Below are 22,957 nucleotides of genomic sequence, written 5' to 3' on the forward strand. Positions count from 1 at the left end.
AATAAATAAACAAATAAATAAAAACGACTGTTAGTCAATGAAAATTCCATGAAGAAAAGATTATTTAAATCTCTCAAAATACAATCTGGGCATAAGAATTACTGTAAAGAAGTAATTTCCTCATAAGACCTTTAAGTTACTCAGAACCAGACACAAATTAACTATTAAAAGTGATACCTCTAATTATAACCAAAGCAAGTGGGTAGCCTGAGTACCACCAAAGAAATGTGCTCAATCCAGTCAACATCCCTAATCCCACAAGGCCCAACCTTGTTAAAGCTCTAGCTTCCTCTTTGCCTTCAAGTCTGTCAACAGTGTAAAGAATCAAAATGTAATCTCCATTAATAAGAAAAAGTTAAATTCACAAAATCCTCTCCTCTTGAACACAACCTAGAAATATTTCTCTTGGTAGGAAAAAGCAAGCAAGCAAAGACTGCCATGCTTTTAAGTCCTTTGTCTATGCCTTTGGCGTGATACTTAAATTACAAACAACATTGCAGGGCCTTGAAAAAACGTCAACTACACATCCCCAAAGGCAAAAACACGAGGACACTCATTCCATGACATACCAACAGGATTCTTCTATCTCTGCAAAATAATGCCAATCTTTAAAAGAAAGAAATATAAAACCTAAAATCCTAAATACCTAATAATATGATATATAATTATTATAAGATTAGATGGAAGACCAAAGTTCATTATAAGTGATTTATCAAAGAATAAACAATAATTTTACTTAGAATATTAAAGAATTATGCAGTTCAATGTATTCATTACTTAATAATCTTTTAGCCAAATTCTGCATTCAGGAACATCCTGAATTTCATTAAATTTGAGGTAATATATGTTTGCTTATAAATCCTTTAAGAAGTAACCATAATATGCAAAAAAATCAAAAAGGGAAAAAAATTCTAGCTGAACCACCCACTAACAAGAGGCTTCAAACAATGTGGTAAATGCATCTATTAATGGCACAAATTAAAATTCTATTGGCTCCAGGCCTCTAACTGCAAAAAAAAACACACAATAAAGGGTCCACCCGCCAACCCCCCACACACCCCAAAATCTGGAGGAGAGACATGATATCTAGGCCATGCCAAAGAGCAGAATATAACTAAGTACACGCCAAAGTATGCAGTCCCTACTACACTTCACTGAGCTGTGATCCTACCAAGCCTCTTCCTCTTTTAGTACATTTTATTTTTTGTCATTCCAAAGAGGAACATGTAGGATTGAAGAGGGAAACTGGGAATAGAATTTGGCAATTTAAAACATCTATTAAAATTATGACTTATCCTATATAGATACACAGACACAAAATAACCTTTGTTCAAATTCATGTATTACATCACTGTTTCTAATAGCAGAAAGGGGGTGGGGGTGGGGGTGAATTTTAAGTTTTTCCAATAAAAGGAAACAAATTATGTAAATTAAGGAAAATCCAAAAAACAGAATTACAAGCAGTTATAAATTCCATAGAGAAGCTCTCTGAATACTGATTTATAAGTAAAAAACAGCAATGTACAGACTGAGTTGTATAATATGTTCCCTTCTGTTAAGGAAGGGCAGGATGGGAGAATTATATGTATATATGTTCTTATTAGCATAAAATATAGCTATAAGGAAAAGAAACATAACTAGAAATCCTAGAAAACTAGAAACTGCTCAAGATAAGGGAAATTGGGGAGAGTAGTGGTAGGGAGTTTTGTTACCCACTTATACCTCCTGAATTTTGAACCATGTGAATGTTTTAACTGATTCAAAACTTTTTTTTAAATGATCACTATTTTTTTTAAAAGCCTTCTGTAAGCCTCTTTACTCTTCTGTAAAAATGCAGGAAAAGATAATAATAACACCAACTAGGTAGAGTTACTATGATAAGAAATTAGACATTCCATGTAAAGTGATTCCCACAATTGCTGGCCCACTTTACAAATCATTTACAACATCTTTAATTTCCCATTTTCCCCTTAGCCCTTGGGCCTAGTATGGGGTTCCACACACAGCGGTCTCTTAGCAATTGCTTGCAAAATAAATGGATGAGACCTTAGAGAAAATATCGCCAGGTTTCACACCAGCTAGCATGCTGAAAAGTATTATATTTCAGGGATTCAACCATCTTCATACTTACAGGGATGCTCCAGACCTGCATTCCATCACTGTAGCCAATCATAATCAGCAAAGGTGGTTCATTCCCTGTGCTATGTATTTCATGAAATTCCAGATTTCTTGATGTATCTACATTAGAATTAAGTAACAAAGGAGCAAATTAAAAAGACAACCCTCAGAATGGGAGAAAATATTTGCAAATGCAACAACAGACAAAGGATTAATCTCCAAAATATACAAACAGCTCATGGAGCTCAATATCAAAAAACAAAAAATCCAAGTAAAAAATGAGCAGAAGACCTAAATAGACATTTCACCAAGGAAGACATACAGATGGCCAAGAGGCACATGAAAAGATGCTCAACATCACTAATTATTAGAGAAATGCAAATCAAAACTACAATGAGGTATCACCTAGTGCCGGTCAGAATGGCTATTATCAAAAAATCTAGAAACAATAAATGCTGGAAAGGGTGTGGTGAAAAGGGAAGTCTCCTGCACTGCTGGTGGGAATGTAAACTGATACAACCACTATGGAAAACAGTATGGAGGTTCCTTAAAAAACTAAAAATTGAACTACCATATGGCCCAGCAATCCCACTATTGGGCATATACCCTGAGAAAACCATAATTCAAAAAGAGACATGTACCACAATGTTCACTGCAGCACTATTTACAATAGCTGGGACATGGAACCAACCTAAATGTCCATTGACAGATGAATGGATACAGAAGATGTGGCACATATATACAATGGAATATTACTCAGCCATAAAAAGAAACAAAACTGAGTTATTTGTAGTGAGCTGGATGGACCTAGAGTCTGTCATACAGAGTGAAGTAAGTCAGAGAGAGAAAAACAAATACCGTATGCTAACACATATATATGGAATCTTAAAAAAAAATGGTACTGATGAACCTAGTTGCAGGGCAGAATAAAGATGCAGACATAGAGAATAGACTTGAGGACATGGGGTGGGAGGGTTAAGCTGAGGCAAAGTAGGAGTAGCACTGACATATATACACCACCAAATGTAAAATAGTTAGCTAGTGGGAAACAGCAGCATAGCACAGGGAGATCAGCTCGGTGCTTTGCGATGACCTAGAGGGGTGGGATAGGGAGGGTGGGAGGGAGGTTCAAGAGGGAGGGGATATGGGGACAGATGTATGCATATGGCTGATTCACTTTGGTGTACAACAGAAACTAACACAGTACCGTGAAGCAATTATACTCCAATAAAGATCTATTAAAAAAAAAAAGACAATGCCAATCAACAAAAACAAGTACACTTCTTTAATGTTACTGGCGGTAACAATTGTTTAAATTGTTTTTCAATAAGAAGTTCTGAAGTATTTGGAAGACATTTAAAGGAAAGCAAACAGGAAGCTGAAATCACAAAACTAGTATTTTTTTTAACAGTACCTATAATTATCAGCACAAGTAAGGTTTTAAAACTCAAACTCTCTCAGTAGAGTACAAATACCAAGTACCACCCCACTACACACAAAAAGTAGACTACAGAACCTAACACAGTGACAGCAGTACCCAGTAGGAAACCCGTGCCAGGTAAAAGCACAGAAGGAGAAGTGCCCAGCGGAAGCACACAACATAAACTGTGTGGGTTCACAAGTTGCATCTGGACACTCTGAGAAATAATAGGCAGAGGACAGGGAAGAGCAAGATGCGGAGAGGGTTTTGCAAACAGCTAGAGGTCTTGTGTAAGTAGGTAGACACAAGAGTCTGTGAAATTTAGTACTGTTAATGTTCCTCAGTTTCCTCACCTGTAAAATGAAGGTAATCATACTCATATCTCAAAGGATTGTTGTAAGAGTTAAATGGGATAATATAAAAAGCATTTAGAATAGTATCAGGCATAGGAAGCCCTATGTTGATGTTATTACTGTTGTTATAAAATCATGCTGCAGTAAAAAATAAATAAATAAAAATCAAACTCTCACTCGATATCTAGGAAATACTAATATCAGGAATAAAACCACCTGTAAATGATAAATGAAAATAATATATTTTACCAAAGTTAACTAAATATAAATATGACATATAACCATCTAGAATTTCTAATATATGCAAATTTAGCAATAGAAGAAAAATTATATTCCTTTACATATAAGAATTAAATCCTGCTATATCTGAACACACTGGGCATATAGTTCACTATAAAAGAATTGTGCGGTTTTTGTTTTTTTAATTTATTTTTGGCTGCGTTGGGTCTTCCTTGCTGCACGTGGGCTTTCTCTAGTTGCGGTGAGTGGGCCTATTCTTCATTGAGGTGCGCAGGCTTCTCATTGCAGTGGCTTCTCTTGTTGCAGAGCATGGGCTCTAGGCACACAGGCTCAGTAATTGTGGCTTGCAGACTCTAGAGCACAGGCTCAGTAGTTGTGGCACATGGGCTTAGTTGCCCCGCGGCATGTGGGGTCTTCCCAGACCAGGGATCGAACCCGTGTCCCCTGCATTGGCAGGCGGATTCTCAACCACTGAGCCACGAGGAAAGTCCGGATTATGTTTCCTATATTTAAGAATAGCAAGGAGGCAATTTGGTGGCGCTCTGTCAGGTTCTATAGTCTACTCTTTGTGTGTAGTGGGGTGGTACTTGGTACTTGTACTCTACCGAGAGAGTTTGATCTTTAAAACCTTACTTGTGCTGATAATTATAAGTACTGTTAAAAAAAAAATACTAGTTTTGTGATTTCAGCTTCCTGTTTGCTTTCCTTTAAATGTCTTCCAAATACTTCAGAACTTCTTATTGAAAAACAATTTTTAAAATTTCAAATAAATCAATACCAGGGAATTTTACATGTAAATGACAAAGGTAAAGTTAATAAAATACTAGAGGAACACCATAGAAATGTATTTTCATGATCACGGTACAGGGAACAACTTTACAACTGAACACAAAAAAACTCTTAGCATAAAAGATCGCCAAATTCTACACTAAATTTATTACATTAAAATGAAGAACTTCTGTTACTCATGAGCCACCCTTACCAGAAGAGTGAAAAGCCAAGCCACAGCATGGGAGAAGAGACAACTATAACCACACAAGGATTCATCTAATACATATAACAAACATCAATATGAAAAAGATAAGTCGGTAGAAAAATAGGCAGGAGACATGGAAAAACACTTCAAAAATAGGATAGTCAAATCATCGGTGAACATGAAAAGTGGCTCAACCTCATCTGTAATCAAGGAAGTGCTAATTAAAACCACAATGACAAAACCAAGTGGTGGCAGGATATGGAGTGAAGAGGCTGCTTATTTATTGCTAGTAACTGTAAATCAGTACAATCACTTTGGAAAACAGTTTGACAATATATACTCAAGTTGAAGATACCATGCCCTTGACCAAGTAGTGCCACTCTAGGTATATACTCATTAGAAGCCTCAGCACATACACATCAAGAGATAAGAATACTCACAGCAGCATTACTATAAAGACCCAAAAGCTGGAATCTATCCAAATGTCCATCAGGAGGAGAATGGACAAGCACAGTGGTACACGGATACAATGGAAGACTATTCAGCACAGAAAAAAATGACCCACTACCATATACTGTAACATGGATGAACGTCACAGACATAATATGCAAAAAGCGTAATATGCTAGACACAAAAGCCTCTATACCGAACAATTCTATTTACATGAAATTCAAAATTACTAGGCAATTAGGTAGCAACATTCCATTTCTTACCCTAGGTGATGTCTACACAGGTGTTGGATTTGTAAAAATTCATTCATTGATCCATATTTTTGTGTTATTTACCATGATATATTTGCATAATAAATAAGTTTTTAAAAAAATCATAAAGCAGTAATATTCCCTCCCCCTTTATTTGACTTCATTTCCTCTCCTTCTAGAAGCTAAATTCCTTATCTATTTATAACTGTCATCTGTTTTTCATCTCTCATTCACCCCAAATCCATTGCAGAATGTGTTTCTGCCCCTAACACTCCTCCCAAGTGACTTTTGCTACGGTCACCAATAACCTCCAAGTTGTTGAATCCAATATATGTTTTTCAAGCACATCTTGTTAAGATTATTCAGCAGCTATAACCGATGCTCACCATTTTCTCTGCTGGCTCATCCTTTTCTAACTACTCTTTAAATATTGGAGTTACTCAAAGCAAATTCCTAAACTCTGTTTTCTTCTCACAGTATACGCTCCCCAAGTGATCTCATTCCAACCATTGCTTCAGTCAGTATCTGCTAGTGACTTCCTCAGTGTGGGTTTTTGCATGTCTCAGTAGAAGATCAAATTCCACTCAAAGATCAGGATTTCCTCCCCAAACCTGATCTTCCAGAGCTCCCTATTTTGGTGAATAGCATGTTTATCTATGCAGATAGCAAGATCAGGAACCACCTTCTTCCTTCCCTCTAGCAATAAATGTATGACCAAGCTCCTAAACAGCTCTCTTACATCACCACCACCCCTGTCTACAACATCTACTGCAAAAGCCTGAGTGGCTTCCTGCCTCCACCACTGCCTACCAAGCTCCATATTTCAGTCAGAGTGCTCTTTTTAAAATACAAATAACGGGGAATTCCCTGGTGGCCCAGTGGTTAGGACTCTGTGCTCTCACTGCCAAGGGCCTGGGGTTCGATCCCTGGTCGGGGAACTAAAATCCCAAAACAAACAAACAGAAAAACAAAAAAAGGGACTTCCCTGGTGGCACAGTGGTTAAGAATTCGCCTGCCAATGCAGGGGACATGGGTTCAAGCCCTTGTCTGGGAAGATCCCACATGCCGTGGAGCAACTAAGCCCGTGCATCACAACTACTGAGCCTGAGCTCTACAGCCCGTGAGCCACAACTACTGAGCCCGCATGCCACAACTGCTGAAGCCTGTGTGCCTAGAGCCCGCGCTCCGCAACAAGAGAAGCCAGCGCAATGAGAAGCCAGCGCACCGCAACAAAGAGGAGCCCCCGCTCGTGGGAACTAGAGAAAGACTGTGTGCAGCAACGAAGACCCAACGCAGCCAAAACTTAATTAATTAATTAAAAATAAATAAATAAATACATAAATAACCTGCTTTGGCTACTTCTTATACCTTTTTCAGTACAGTGCCTTAAGAAAAACAATCTTAGGTATAAATCAGGCTGCCTGAAAGCAAAAACAGAACAATGACCATGATACAAAGGGCCTTAATCTCACTTTCTAATAAACTCCAAAAGTAGTAGTCTCTACCTAACACCAAACCAAAGTTAGTACATTGATTAGGAATGCAGATACCTAGAAGGATCCAGGACTGGAGAATCTCAATAAGCCAGGTTCCTTAGAAGTATCCCCTGTAAAAGTTGTTACCTACTCCACCCCCAAGCACAACAAGCCCATAATCAAATGGGCTGCAGCCTGGAGGTAAGGGGCCAACTGGCACCACTTTATAATTTCAAGCAGAAAAGCAGAGCTCTCAGGCCTGCTGGAATAAACAGAAAGCAATCACCAGAGCAGAGTTCAATTCGAACACTGCAAGTTTTAAATTAATAGCAACAGAGTTTCATTAATATGATAAAATAACTTAAATCTATAGACAGGTAGAAGACTTCTAAATTGTTTTGCCAGAAAAACTCCCAGTCTAGCAAAGAGAAGCCTAAATACCTAATACAATCTCTGGGTACCCATAACTGCTCTACAAAGAAGCAGCCTGCTAAGCTAATATGGCTGCAATCAGAAGAATCCCCTCCACTGTCTCCCTTAGGATATCATGAAAGACAAAGGCAATGAACAAGGAATTGCATCCCAGCTGCAGCAGGCACAACCAGGAAAGGGCAGACTGGCTGATCAAGAATCTCTAATGCAATGGAAAAGTTAGTCCTTGTGAGCTTTCTTCAAGGAGATGTTGGACTTGCAGCCAATGAACCCTACTTTTTCTTTCCCACAGCCAAATTTTCTTTCAATTATAAATATCTCCGAAGGTCTGCCACACAAACACCTAAATAAAACATTCCTGAAGAAAGAACACAAATAAGAGACATATTCAAGAAATGTTCTAAGAGGGACTTCCCTGGAGGTCCAATGGTTAAGACTCGATGCTCCCAACGCAGGGGGCACAGGTTCGATCCCTGGTCGGGGAACTAAGATCCCACATGCCACACCGCATGACCAAAAAAAAAGGAAATGTTATGAGAGATTGGAGCAGTTAAGGAGGATCAAATATCTTGGTAATATTTACTATTGCCTTAAAACAAACACAACCATACACATACATGTGCACACATGCACACACACCTCCTAGGGCTAGAGATAATAAAAAGTATATCCTTGAAAAACCAGGACAAAATTTCATACACTATCAATATGATATAGAAAGGAGAGACCAAAGGACACGTGAGTGTGCTAAAGTATTTAACAGGAAGATGTATAAACTTAAAAGTTTAATAAGTCAACGGGGATATGGGATACTAAATTAAGGACAACCATTATAAGTTCAACAGAACACAAAGTACCAAATAAGCAGTTTCCATCTACATTTCCAGATGCAGATGCATTTTACTTCAATAAAGCAAATGCTTTATAGAGCATTATTACACCAGCAATTCTTATTTGTTGTTTAAAAACAAAACAAAACAAAAAAACCCTGCCTAAAGATTATTTTGATGACATTTTTTTAAAGATAACTTTGTGGTTTTTTTTTTTTGGCCACGCTGCATGGCTTATGGGATTTTAGTTCCCTAACCAGGGATTGAACCCAGGCCCTCAGCAGTGAGAGCGTGAAGTCCTAACCACTGGACTGCCAGGAAATTCCCCAATTTTGTGATTTTTAAATTATTTTTAACATTTTGCATACGCTGTACAAGTTTTTGCTATTATCTGGCTAATATTTTCAAGACCATGACCACATTTTCTTTGTTATTAAATCAAGAAAGTCCTCTAATACATTCTAACATCCACAAAGCAAATATACTTCCAGGAGGGAAAAGAGTATGAATTCATGAGGAAATGGTGATAGAAAACAAAAGATGACCGACACTTAAATAGTTATTAATAAAGAAGGAAAAGGAAGAAAGAAAAGAATATACTAGTAAACAAGGAAATCTGACAGTCATAAAAAGAAAGGAAATTTTAAATAGAATAAGCTTTCAAAGAGAAATAGTGTAGGAAAAGTTTATATATCATAAATAATCACCTATACAAATGAATGTGTTATTCTCCACAGAGGGCACAAGTTGTCATTTGAACAAACCAGCTGACAGAGAATCCAAAATTCAAAAGAAGCCTATTTGCAGAAGTGACACAGCCTCCCGCATCCTGGACCGTAGCTTTTAAAGGAAAATATGGTATTTTAAAAGTCTCAGAGGAGACTAAGACTCAAGAGTATGGTATCCATCAAGGTCCAAGTGAAAACAACTCAGTGTATTCATAATTGGGAATTTAATACAGACAACTCGTTACACAGATTACAGAATTGCTAAGAAGCCAAAAAAGGAACTGTGAGGCAACCTACTGGATTAGCAATGGCAGGCAGCCATTACCACCCCTACACTAGGCAGACAGGGAGGAGGGCAGGGCGCTAGAGTCACCTGGCAGAAACTGGAACCCCAGTGGAGCTGCCGAGGTGAAGTGAAAACCACAGAGGAAATGCAGCTGCTGACAGAGAGGGAGAGGGAATAATACTCTTCCCTTTCTCCCATCCTCCCTTTCAATTACCCACCAGTGCCTCCCAAACCCTGCCAGAGGAAAACAGACATGGCAGCCTGGGAAACAGACAAGAAGCAGCCCCCTTGCAAGAGGGAGCAGGAAGGAGCAATGAAATGGAAGGTATCTGAGAACAAACAGGCCTTGAACTGGCACACATTCTGCTCAGGAAAATAATTTTAAAGTCTAAAAAGTTCAACACTAATGATTATTTTGCAGTTATAAATCCTATACAAGTAACCAAACTGGAATTACAAAAACTTCTTTTCTAAGAAATTGTTATCTCACTTGGACTTGAAGTTTAAGGCTAGGCACTACATGTTACAGTGACTCTAAGACTTGTACAATACAATATTAGTTCTAATCAAGTTTCTGTAGTTGAATATGTTACTTTTTAAATTAAAAATAAATTTATTTTGAAAACTTAAAAAGTCACTTAAAGAAAAAGTAATCTGACGAAAAGTAAGGGTTCTTTTTTTGGAATCAGGTAAACCTCAAACAAACATTTAATTCATATGCCCCCCAAAAGTTAAAACCATACCATTTAAATCTGCATTTTCAAATCTGACCCAGACTATTTTCTCCTTTTCTTCTGTTAGAGGTGTTCCACTGTAAGCCTGCATAGTAAACAGAAACACTTGAATGAAAATGTCTTACAGCTCAAATATTAACTGATGTTCAAAACAAAAAGTAACTTAAATAAGGCCAACACTATACCCCTCCAACCTCACCAATCCTACATCTTGAGAACTAGCACATTTTGTAATATTTTTATTTTTAAAGAAACTTACCCAGGAGTCTGATAAGCTTGGTCAGAAAAGGGTTTTTAGCCTAAGAATTACAGAAACCTAAAATACAATAATCATAGTCTACTAGGAAGCATCACTCTAATTCAAAGGTACTCAAAAAACTAATCTCCTATACTGGTCAACAAATAAAGCTGAAGAAATACACCAAATTACCACACGTATCAATTTAGTTCCCAGGTGTTTATGATCAGGCAATTACACTCTACCTAGAATTGTCAAGAGCATTACTTTTTGCTAACCACCAGTTCCAGGTGGAGGGCATGGCCAGGGTTGGGGGGTAGAAAAAAACGTATTACTTTTCAGTCTCTTATCTGGCCTCTGGACCCAAACTATTAGCTTTCTTGCAAGCCTGCAAGGGTCACAAAGATAAGCATGAACTGCTGTGAAGTCACAGGAAAAGTATCAACGGTACCCATCAATATTCAAAGGGAGTCATCTCTCCTCAAATCAAATGTTTTTATTTAAAATTGTCTAGATTTTCTAGACTGTATATACTTGCAAGCACTTAGAATGTCAACAAAAAGCTGCAACGTTTTCAGTTATAAAGTGGTCTTCAGTTCACAGAACAATTATTTAATATAAGCTGGATCAAAAGCATTCAAAAACCACTATCCCATATATAATCTGTGTTATACACAACTTGCTTTAAATTTCCATGCAGTTTTACAGCCCTTTTCCTCTACCGCACAAGGTTAACGGCCACTGAAAATATTACTAAAAGACAGGGTTACTCTAATAGTAGGTTTACTATGCAAAAAGGAAAAAAAAGTTATCTTACACATCCTTATGATTTCAATTGTTTAAGAAAACAAGTTGTGTATAGGGCAGTTAATTCCTTTGGAGAAAAGGAAAACCTGCACTAGAACCAACTAATTCATCTACTTTATCTTCAACCATCTCATCCTCAACTTCTTCCTCTTCTCCCTTGGTCTTGCTCTCTTCATTCTTGAAAATTCTCCTTTTTAATATAAACTTATTTGGGAATAATTTTAGATTACTAAACAGTACAGAATTCTCATATACTCCTCAGCCAGTTTCCCCTACTGTTAACAATCTAACCTAACCAAATCTTACCCTACCATGGTACATTTGCCAAAGCTATGAGACTAACGCCAGTGCATTACCGCTAATTAAAGCCCCAGACTTTATTTGGATTTCAGCAGTTTTTCCACTAATGTCCTTTCTCTGCTACAGGACCCAATCCAGGATACCACATTCATTTAGGACCACCTCTTTTTTCCTATGTCAGGCTCTCCCTTAACCTGGTAAAGCTATAATATATACAATATCTTCTTCCATTTAGCAGATTTATTACAAGGCTGCTAATCACCTGCATTACTCGACATTCTCCCAATTCCTCTGCAACATTTGCACGGTGCTCTCCTTTGATTTCTGGCCGATATGCAGCACGAAACAAGGTTAAAAGAGGCCTTTCGGTGAATTGAGATTCTTAAACTTTTTTCTTTCCCCTTCAGGGGGAAACAAAACTTTCATAATGAGGCCTGCATACTTTTGCTATGTCTTCAAGTTTTCCTCTCTCCTTAGCAGACACAGTGCTCTTTACTAAGCATTTTTTTAAAAATTCTGTGAAGTTGACTGAAGAGGGTTGCTTCTTGTGTGCCTTCCTGCAGACTGGCATCAAGAAGGCATATGACAGCATGTCATTTTGCCTCTCAGCTTTCTATGATATCCTTTGCTCATGTTTAGGTATTTTACTGTCAGCGAAGCACAGACTCACCCACTGCCCATCCAGGTTTATTTGCTATCTTACTGGAGGGCAGTGTGCTGCCACACACAAGTTTGTTATTTTTCCCCCCAGCACTGATTTTTAGCCCTCCTTCTCCAACCAAGATCCAACTGCTCTAGCTCTCTTATTTACAGTTGAAACTTTCACCCCATTACTGAGTACAGGATTTATTTCTCCTTTTAATTCTTATCTGGTTTCTAACACATATACACGTTCGTAAGCACAAAGTTATTGTTCAATTTTTAAAAACACAGCAACAATCACTATAGATATGTTGTGTTTTATTTTTTCACTGGAGAGAAAGTAACTTCCATTGTGTGCTATTTGTCAAAAGTATAATTTTTAATCACAGCAAATTATTCTATAGGGGTAACATAACACAATTTGCTTGACTGCTACTGACATTTGGGCAGGCTACAATTTTTCACACTGAAAAATGTCAAAATTTCTCACTGAAATGAAAAGTTCTGAGTTTTAATTTTTTTATTTGCTGAATTTTTTTAAAATAAATTTTCAGAAGTACAACTATTATATCAAACGGCACAGTTAGGGCTTCTACCAGCTGTCAATGACATCTGCATCAATGACACAGTAGGAACTCACTCTATTTATGACAGCTGAAGAAGCTGATACCAGTCTAACAACACATTTTCTCCCTTTTAGGCATATCTGGAGACCCAGAGAATAATTTCTAAGCTCCACGAATTTGATAATTCCCAGAATAGGGCAGGAGTTGGAACATAACATCAGCAAAAATATATCATTTTCCAAATGTATCACCACAAATTGCCAATGGGGGATTACAGATTAAATGTGGAAAAAAGGAGACCATGGGTCACCAAATCTGGCCACGACCTGTGTTCATAAATAAAGTTTTATTTTAACACAGCCACACCCTTTCTTTTACATAAAAAGCAGTGCTGCGTAGTTACAACAAACATTGTACGAGGGACTTCCCTGGTGGCGCCGTGGTTAAGAATCCGCCTGCCAATGCAGGGGACACAGGTTCAAGCCCTGGTCCAGGAAGATTCCACATGCCACGGAACAACTAAGCCCGTGAGCCACAACTACTGAGCCTGCACTCCGGAGCCCACGAGCCACAACTACTGAGCCCGCGTGCCACAACTACTGAAGCCCGCGTGCCTAGAGCCCATGCTCCGCAACAAGAGAAGTCACTGCAATAAGAAGCCCGCGCACTGCAACGAACAGTAGCCCCTGCTTGCTGCAAATAAAGCCCGCGCACAGCAACAAAGACCCCATGCAGCCAAAAATAAAAATTAAAAATTAAAAAGCAGGGCTTCCTTGGTGGCACAGTGGTTGAGAGTCCGCCTGCCAGTGCAGGGGACACGGGTTCGTGACCCGGTCCGGGAAGATCCCACATGCTGCGAAGCGGCTAGGCCCGTGAGCCATGGCCGCTCAGCCTGCACATCCGGAGCCTGTGTTCCGCAACGGTAGAGGCCACAACAGTGAGAGGCCTGCATTCCGAAAAAAAAAAAAATTAAAAAGCAAAAAATAACATTGTATGAATTGCAAAGCTTCTCTGGCCCTTTACAGAAAGAGTCTGCCTGACGGCTACACTAGACCATGAAGCCTTAAGGACAGGCACTGAGTATTCCCCAACTTAAGACAGCACCTGACCAGTAGTGCCTGAATTTTTGCTTTCTTTCCACAGTCACTAGAATGACTTACCTAACATAAATTTCTTAAATGAATATTCTAATTCTTAGATCCGGGACTACAACTTTACTTCTGAAGTGACTTAACTCTGATCCCAGTCTTCACAGTCAACTGCATAGATTATCCCCTTTCTAATGTATAATCCTCATAAAAACTAAGTTAACCTTCCACCTTCTGGCATTTTTACCCTATCAGTTTTAGCAGCCCCCTATTTTCAATCTATTGCTCAACCCAGTATTCCTGTTTCTCTAGCAAGCTCTCCAACTATTCCCTCAAAGCCTCTGACCGCAGCCTCTCTCCTCCAGCCAACAAAAACTGCTTGCTACACAGGGTTTCCACTAGCACAAAAGGTGCCTTTGTAAAAATCTGATAAAGGGGCACTCTATAGCAGGCAAATTACCAATATTTTTAAATGCCCCTTCCTTGGAACTAGCCTCACGTCAGGGCTCAGGGCTTAAGAGAAAGGTGCAGTTTGTAGAAGACCAAGTTGGATTTCGGCCCCTGATTGTTCTCTAAGTCTGTACTGTACAGCGTACAAGATTCTCCACAGCCACAGCAACGCTGCTGCCTACCATATCCAGTTGGGCAGTTTCCTTTACCATCAGATTCCCAACCTTGCCATTCATTTCAACTAACGCTACTTCCAATGTCCTTTGGAACTTGACTCCTTCACGCTTTCTTTGCTATGCATTCCCTTAGCAATTACATATTCAGTCTGTACTATCATGTGCAACACTTAGTGATATGTTGCTATTACCTCTGACTGCTTCAAGCCATTTGACTTCCCTTCTTAACCAAGTTCCTCAAGAAAAGAAAGCATTTATTTTTCCTTACATGCCCCACAGACCTTGTCATTGTGGCCTATTTTCATTAAAGTTGACCGAACATAATAAAGGAATACCAAACATGCCTTGATACTTTCCCTTATTTGATGAATACAATTTATTAATACAACTGAAATCTGGATTTTAGACTTTTCTAGGTAGGACCTTCTCATAAAGCTGTGACACTGGACCTATGAATGTTCTTTTTTTTTTTTTTTTTTTTTTTTTTGCGGTACGTGGGCCTCTCACTGTTGTGACCTCTCCCGTTGCGGAGCACGGGCTCCGGATGCGCAGGATCAGCGGCCATGGCTCACGGGCCCAGCCGCTCTGTGGCATGTGGGATCTTCCCGGACTGGGGCACAAACCCGTGTCCCCTGCACCGGCAGGCAGACTCTCAACCACTGCGCCACCAGGGAAGCCCTGAATGTTCTTTTTGAACAGTGCAATTACAGATACCACAGCAGTCTGAACACTGACATCATCACAGGAGAAAACACAGAAACCTTTCCCTTCAGTAGTTCCACTAAACAGTGTTTCCCAAAGACACTGTTTCACAAGAATCACCTGAGATTCTTCCTAGAGACAAAAGTTATTGGATGCCACCTTAATTCCCCTGAGTCAAACTCACTGGGAGATGTGCCTGGAAATTATTATTTTTAACAAGTGTGCCAAGCGACACCTATGTTAATTTAAGTCTGAGAGACGGTGCACTAGAGGTGATCCCAGGAGGGTTCCTCTCATTCTTTATTCTCACATTTACATAGAGGGAACAGTAAAGGGCTTACTCTCTTATAAGTTAGAGTAACAAGGCAAGCTATAATTGGCATAAAACTACTGCTCAATGGGAAAGTGATATAGATTTGACCTCAGTGTAGTATTTAGTTAATATAGTATCTAGTTAACCAGATGCAAAGCATATATTGCTTATTTCACTTCCAACAGGCAACATTTAACTAGGACAAGAGAAAGATTTTGGAAAGAGAACCCAAATAGACAGTTCCAAGCCCCATCTCTCAGCTAATATCGCACCTTGATTACTCTTAGTAAAGCAAGGGCTAAGGAATAATAATTATGCCACCATCAGCACAAAACTAAGGCACATCTAATAATAACAGCAAGTATGGTTCTACCCTACCAACGCTTGGGATGCTAAAACATCAAAAGTCTTTCTAAAGTTGGCGATACTGGTGTCAAGTTTAGGGAACAGAATATTTCAGAGCTTCCCTGGCCAAGAGTAAAGCCTACTATTTCTGAAACCACACAGACACTTACCTGGGGCACAACATCCTGCAGAAAAGTCACGACACTTTCCATGTAGGACTGCTCCCTGAAAAAGGGTGAAATGGATAAAATTTATCATGACAGCTTAATATGAAACATGGAAAAGCTCTTTCTACAAGCCCTAATAAAGTTATTCATAATACTAAAAAAAAGAAACAACTTTCATCGTCTGATAATTCTGCTAACCTGCTTTCTTAATTTCTTTGTATATGTTATTAAATGCAAATGAGATTTTAAAATTTTTTAACTTTATCTTTTCTTTTCTGTTTTTTTTTTTTTTTTTGGCCGCACCACGGGGCTTGTGGGATCTTAGTTCCCCAACCAGGGACTGAACCCCCGCCCCCTGCAGTGGAAGCGTGGAGTCCTAACCACTGGACCGCCAAGGAATTCCCAAACATTATCTCTTCTTAAAAGTCATGCTCCATTTTTTTTTTTAGGGACTTCCCTGGTGGCACAGTAGTTAAGAATCCGCCTGCCAATGCAGGGGACACGGGTTTGAGCCCTGGTCTGGGAAGATCCCACATGCCGCGGAGCAACTAAGCCCGTGCGCCAAAACTACTGAGCCTGCGCTCTACAGCCCACGAGCCACAACTACTGAAGCCTGCACGCCTAGAGCCCGTGCTCCAAAACCAGAGAAGCCACTGCAATGAGAAGCACGCGCACCGCAACGAAGAGTATTCTCCACTCGTTGCAACTAGAGAAAAGCCCGCGCGCAGCAATGAAGACCCAACGCAGCCAAAAATAAATTTAAATTTTTAAAAGTAAAATAAAAATAAATAAAAAGTCATGCTCCATTTTTTTAAATTGAAGTACAGTTGATTTCCATTATTGTGTTATTTTCAGGTGTACAGCAAAGTAATTCAGTTATACATTTTTTCGATTCTTTTCCATTATAGGTTATTACCAGATATTAAATATAGTCCCCTGTGCTATACAGTAAATCCATGTTGTTTATGTATTTTATATATAGTAGTATGTATCTGTTAATACCATACTCCTAATTTATCCCTCTCTCTCTCTCTCCTCTTTGGTAACCATAAGTTTGTTTTCCATGTCTGTGACTCTGTTTCTGTTTTGAAATATAAAAGTTCATTTGTATTATTCTTTAGATTCCACGTATAAGTGATATCATATGACATTTGTCTTTCTCTGCTTGGCTTACTTCACTCAGTATGATAATCTCTAGGTCCATCCATGTTGCTGCAAATAGCAATAATTGATTCTTTTTTATGGCCGCACGCTCTCTTACTTTGATACAGATAGAACTTTTAACTCATATTTGAAGGAGTGCTGACAGAAGACTTGGCTAAAGCAAGACCGTCCTCTTGAGTCAGAGCAGAAGAATGCCCTAGTTAGAGCAAGAAAAACTGTTGCTGATGACTCAGTATTTAGTGACCTTCTCTTTAGGCTGGTTAAGAACCTAGTCCCTTACCTGTATCTAGCAAAGTGAATCTATATTTTGCTGCAGATGCAGGCATTAGAAGGAGTTATTAAACAGTCCTCACAGAACTTTTGGTGTGGATAAGGTATGGGAAAATATCAAAATGCATAAAGGTGAAGAACTATTAAGGACACTAAGATATTTTAAATGGGAAATACATGGAGATCAGCAAATGGAGGAAAAAAATTTTTCTTCAAAATATATACCAAATCAAATTCATTTCAGAGAAATGTGAAAAATTACATTTGAAGAAAATAATGTGAGTTACCCTAAATCCTATTTTTTAAAAAGGCAATATGCCTTAGATACCTACAAAAACTGAGTAGGCCTTAAAAAAAATTTTTGATTAGGCCTACCTCTCCAACCTCACTTTTCTCCCACTCTTGTAACTTACTCTGCTTCAGTCACATGCAACTTCAATTCTTAGACTACACCAAGCTCTTCTTTGAATCAAGACCTTTACACCAGCTTTTTTTCTGCATGGATCCCTTCGCAAATTCTTCCCTGCCTTTTAGATCTCCAGCCTAAGTGTTACCTCCTCAGAGAGGCCTTCCCTGACGGCCTTAAATCATACTCCCTAATGCTGTTCTCTAACATAGCACACCGGGCACTGATCAGAACCTGTAATTACTTACTGTGTCCTCCACTAGAATGCAAACTCTATTACAGAAAGGAATCCATCTCTCATATTTACCTTATATCTCCAGAATCTATAAGCCAGTACTTAGCCACAGAGTAGATGCTCAAGCATTACTGTTAAAAGAATACTGAATAAATTAAAGAACTTCAAAAAACACTAAAATTATGTATTGCGTAACAAAAAGCAATATATGTGGAATACCATATGGTGAGGCAGCATAGAATAGGGCATAAGCACACAGACTCTGGAGACAAACTGCCTGGGTTTGATCCAGGTTTCCCTTCTTGGATGTTACCAAGGAAAACTTTTCTCTCTCTGCTTTGGTTTCCTCATCTGTAAAATGAAGATTGCAACAGTACCTAACTCATAGCTAATAATATGCTTAGCCTGTTGCCATGGTCCACAGTTAGCAAAGAAATATATAGCCCTGGGAAATGCAGGAGGGAAAAAAAAGCAAGTATAATGGTGAAATATCATACTATACATATATTTTTTGTTAGTCTGAGAAGGCAATTTTATGTAACATGCTAAACTGCTCAAGAGAAATAATTCAAAATGCTACAGTTCCCTTATTAACACTTTGAAAGACAGAAAGCAAACTTTATCTCCTTAGCCAGGTATTCAAGGGTCTTAATTGTCCACCCCAACCTCCTTTAAATAGGTCAACTTCCCTAGATTCCATTTATGAAAATAGCTTGCCTTTCCCACCTCTGCTTACTCCATTGCCTTTGCCAAAAATGTGCCCTTGATTCTAATTGCCCAAATTGTATTCAGCCGTTAAATTACACGATAAATGTCAGCTTTTTCAAAATTTATTTATTTATTTTTGGCTTCATTGGGTCTTTGTTGCTGTGTGCAGGCTTTCTCTAGTTGCGGCGAGCGGGGGCTACTCTTCGCCGTGGTGCGTGGGCTTCTCGTTGTGGCGGCTTCTCTTGTTGCGGAGCACGGGCTCTAGGCACGCAGACTTCAATATATGTGGCTCACAGGCTCTGGAGCGCAGGCTCAGTAGCTGTGGCCAACGGGCTTAGTTACTCCACAGCATGTGGGACCTTCCCAGACCAGGGTTCGAACCCATGTCCCCTGCGTTGGCAGGCGGATTCTTAACCAATGCGCCACCAGGGAAGTCCAAATGTTAGCTTCTTAATGAAACCTTTTCAGATCTAAAATACTCCCACTAAAATATTCCCTCCAATCAAAATTTTAAAAAAATAATAAGGACTTCCCTGGTGGCACAGTGGTTAAGAATCCGCCTGCCAATGCAGGGGACATGGGTTCGAGCCCTGGTCCAGAAAGATCCCACATGCCACGGAGCAACTAAGCGCGTGAACCACAACTACCGAGCCCACGTGCCACAACTACTGAAGCCTGCGCGCCTAGAGCCCATGCTCTGCAACAGAGAAGCCACACAATGAGAAGCCCGCGCACCCCAACGAAGAGTAGCTCCCGCTCACCACAACTAGAGAAAGCCTGCACATAGCAAAGACGACCCAATGCAGCCATAAAAAAATAAAATTTTTAAATAAATAATTAGAAAACACAAAATATTCCCTCTAAATTCCCATGCTGTTTTGCTGGCATCTTTTTTATTCATTAGAGTGCTTGCAAGTATACGCAGCTTAAAACTACATTAGGGACTTCCCTGGTGGTCCAGTGGTTAAGAATCCGCCTTCCAATGCAGGAGACGCCAGTTCGATTCCTGGTCAGGGAACTGAGATCCCACATGCCATGGGACAACTAAGCCTGTGTGCACTCTAGAGCCCGCACGCCACAACTAGAGAGAAGCCCCCACACCACAACAAAGATCCCATGTGCCGCAATTAAGACCCGACACAGCCAAAGAAAAAAAGAAAAAAAAACTACATTAGATTATAAGCTACTGCAAAGTATAGCCATGCTTTGTCAAAAAAATGCTTAAAATATAGAAATGTACTCTTTATGACATTCACTTTGAAACTTTCTGACTGAGACCTAGAGTGATACATCACAATCTAGAAAACATATACATACATATGAATGCATATTATCTATGTGCGTGTCAGAACACAATACTAACTCCCAACCATATTTTCTACTATATTCTATTTCATTTTTTGAATAATGGTCTTGATTCACTAAACTGATTTAATGACACTAATTGTTAAACCTGAGGTTTGAAAAAGCAGTGCTCAAGGACAAAATACAGTGCTTTTCAAGTACTCTATAAATGCGCTAAATACATCAAACTGACCCTCCAATTATTGCTTTTATTTGGCCTTGGCAATGATGTTTATCATCCTGTAAAGCCAAAATTAAACAGATTTTACAAAAGTAAGTACTGCTTAGAAAGGAAACCTAAATGTTAGTTACTATTCTGAGTAATCTTTCCTTTACCTATCAGGCTTATCTGAAATTTGCTTACGTGACAGCCTGAGGGCGAACCACGACTCCACCAGTACAACGACTGGGTCTTCTGGGGGAATCTGTAGCCATTGCTTCATTCACAAAACCTGTTTCCAGAACAAAAAGACAGAAAATAATGGATCATTATTGTTGGGGGTCGGGAGAAAGATACATGGTTGCTCACTAGAGATCCCTTGTCAAAAATACCTAAATGTTAGGTCCTAAAATGTAGGAAAATTTCCCAGCAATTCCTATTACACCTAAAAGAGGGGAGTGCAGAAGAGGAAGAAGTAGATAAAAGATTTTTCAAACTACTATGAGGTTTTCTTATTTGGACCAAGGCTCAGAACCACAAAACTAGTTAAGACCCTTTCAGGACCCTCTGACCTACTGCTTTTTTATTGTTTTTGTTTGTTTGTTTTATTTATTTTTGGCTGTGTTGGGTCTTCGTTGCTGCACTCGGGCTTTCTCTAGTTGTGGCGAGCAGGGGCTACTCTTTACTACGGTGCACAGGCCTCTCATTGCGGTGGCTTCTCTTCTCCGTGTCGCAGAGCACAGGCTCTAGGTGCGTGGGCTTCCGTAGTTGTGGCACACGGGCTCAGTAGTTGTGGCTTGCGGGATCTAGAACATAGGCTCAGTAGTTGTGCAGCACGGGCTTAGTTGCTCCGCGGCATGTGGGATCTTCCCGGACCAGGGCTCGAACCTGTGTCCCCTGCATTGGCAGGTGGATTCTTAACCACTGCACCACCAAGGAAGTCCCTGATCTACTATTAACATAAACTAGGAAGGGATGGAAAGTCTAGCACAGGATCACTTTATAAAAACAAATATGCTAACTTTGTGAGCTAAAATTAAAGAATTTACTGAAATCTTATATTGAGATAATAAAAATATACATGGTATAATATTTTAAGACCAAATGGAACAGTGAGGTACTACCTTCCAACTAAGAGTGTTGGGAAAATAGGAGTAAAATGGCCTACGTATCCTGATGGATGTTAACTAGTCTTACTGTGGTGATATTTTGCAGTATATACAAATATCGAATCATTATGTTGTACACCTGAAACTCATGTAATTTATATGTCAAATATATATATATATTTTAAAAAGGCTGCAGTCACAATTTAACAAGACTATCAAAATCATATTTGTAACCTAATTTGTAATCATATTTGTAACCTCTGCTATTGTAACCTAATCACCAGAGTCTAAATAAGTAATAAAAACATATATGACATTAGAAGCCCTTCCAGTCTCATCACAGAATCCTGATCCTTGAATGTCTAATAAGCATCTGAATCACTGGGGAGGTTTTAAAAGCATGGACCGTATGTGGTTAAGGTTAAAAGAGACAGCAATATTAAAGATTTCTTACACGGCTCAGGAAAGCCCACAGCCTGGAACTAATCTTGAAAGCCCTTAAAACCATCTCTTCTAAGCAGGGAGCATTCTATCACCTTATTTGAAAACTCGCAAACTGATGAGTCCCATCTGCTACAACCAAAACACCCTGTGCCCCAACTAGCCCAGGTACCCCTTCCTCAGTGGGTATCTTCACCTCCAGCCCCTGAGCCCTCTCATTTCCATTCCACCCTTTATTTCTCGAAACACAGGCTCCCAAGAACTGTCTTTAAGGGCCCTGTCTCCTGAGGACGACCCTCGCCAGCCCCTCAGGCCCCACTCTCCTGAAAGACATCAGCACGGCGTTACCCATTTCACCTCCAACGCTGAGCCACCGCTGTCCCCGGCCGCCCTCTGGCCCCTTGCCCTCCCTCCCGTCCCCCTCCGATTTCCACAGCTCTACCTCGTCGAATTCCTACCAGCCAAGCCCTCTCCCCTCACGCTGCTCGTCCCACGTCCTCGCCAAGCCTCCTCAAAGCCGCAGCACCGCCAGCCCTCTCACCGGCCGCGCCGCCGGTAAACGCTGCTCTCCAGCTCAAGACTCACTGTTTGGAGTCTCCCCTCGTGATTGACGGTTACCACTTCCTACCACGCCTCAGCGGAACTACCTTTCTAGCCAATCCCAGAAGCAAACTGGCCGCGGCTGGGCACCGCCCTTAGAGGTCAGGTTCGCCAACCAGCAAGTAGCAAAGAGGCGGACCCGCCTCCTGAAGTGATCCAATCCGCTGGGGCTCGAGGGAAAACACAACAGTATGTGAGTTCGGGTGAAGCCGGGGTGTAAGGTTCGGTTGCGAACGCAGGCAGGTAGGGAGGAGTTACAAACATGTCTGTTTTCCTTTGGACACAGCACCTTCGTGGCCTTGTCAAAAAGCATCATGCCGCAGAAGCCTGTGCACGTCACTTGGGTGTCTCAGGCTGGGAGTCGTACCTCACGGGGACCGGTCTGTTTACATCGAATTCTCGCGACAGCTGGTTCGAAGCTCAACGCACGTGG

At 39.9% G+C, this 22,957-nt stretch overlaps 1 protein-coding gene across 10 annotated transcripts in view; it reads right to left on the reverse strand.

Moving 5' to 3' along the window:
* The window catches only part of BCAS3 (BCAS3 microtubule associated cell migration factor), a 576,417-nt gene extending 553,882 nt beyond the window's left edge, over positions 1-22,535 (reverse strand). For 8 of the 10 annotated variants that reach the window (XM_022552784.3, XM_089900965.1, XM_089900968.1 and 5 more), the window contains exons 1-5: positions 22,383-22,535; positions 20,579-20,666; positions 16,091-16,145; positions 10,303-10,378; positions 2,132-2,238 (exon numbers count right to left, since the gene is read on the reverse strand). In XM_022552784.3, the coding sequence (XP_022408492.1) occupies positions 2,132-2,238; positions 10,303-10,378; positions 16,091-16,145; positions 20,579-20,649 (309 nt within the window). In that variant the 5' untranslated portion in view covers positions 20,650-20,666; positions 22,383-22,535. Of the gene's footprint in view, positions 1-2,131; positions 2,239-10,302; positions 10,379-16,090; positions 16,146-20,578; positions 20,667-22,366 lie in introns of all 10 variants that reach the window. The other 2 variants (XM_089900966.1, XM_089900974.1) reach the window with 2 other exon arrangements.
* Between the last annotated feature and the right edge of the window lie 422 nt (positions 22,536-22,957).

Source organism: Delphinapterus leucas, chromosome 19, assembly GCF_059928025.1.
Source record: "Delphinapterus leucas isolate spDelLeu-1000000601 "Yukka" chromosome 19, BTC_Dleu_Yukka2, whole genome shotgun sequence".
In the NCBI taxonomy this organism is placed as follows: Eukaryota; Metazoa; Chordata; class Mammalia; order Artiodactyla; family Monodontidae; genus Delphinapterus; species Delphinapterus leucas.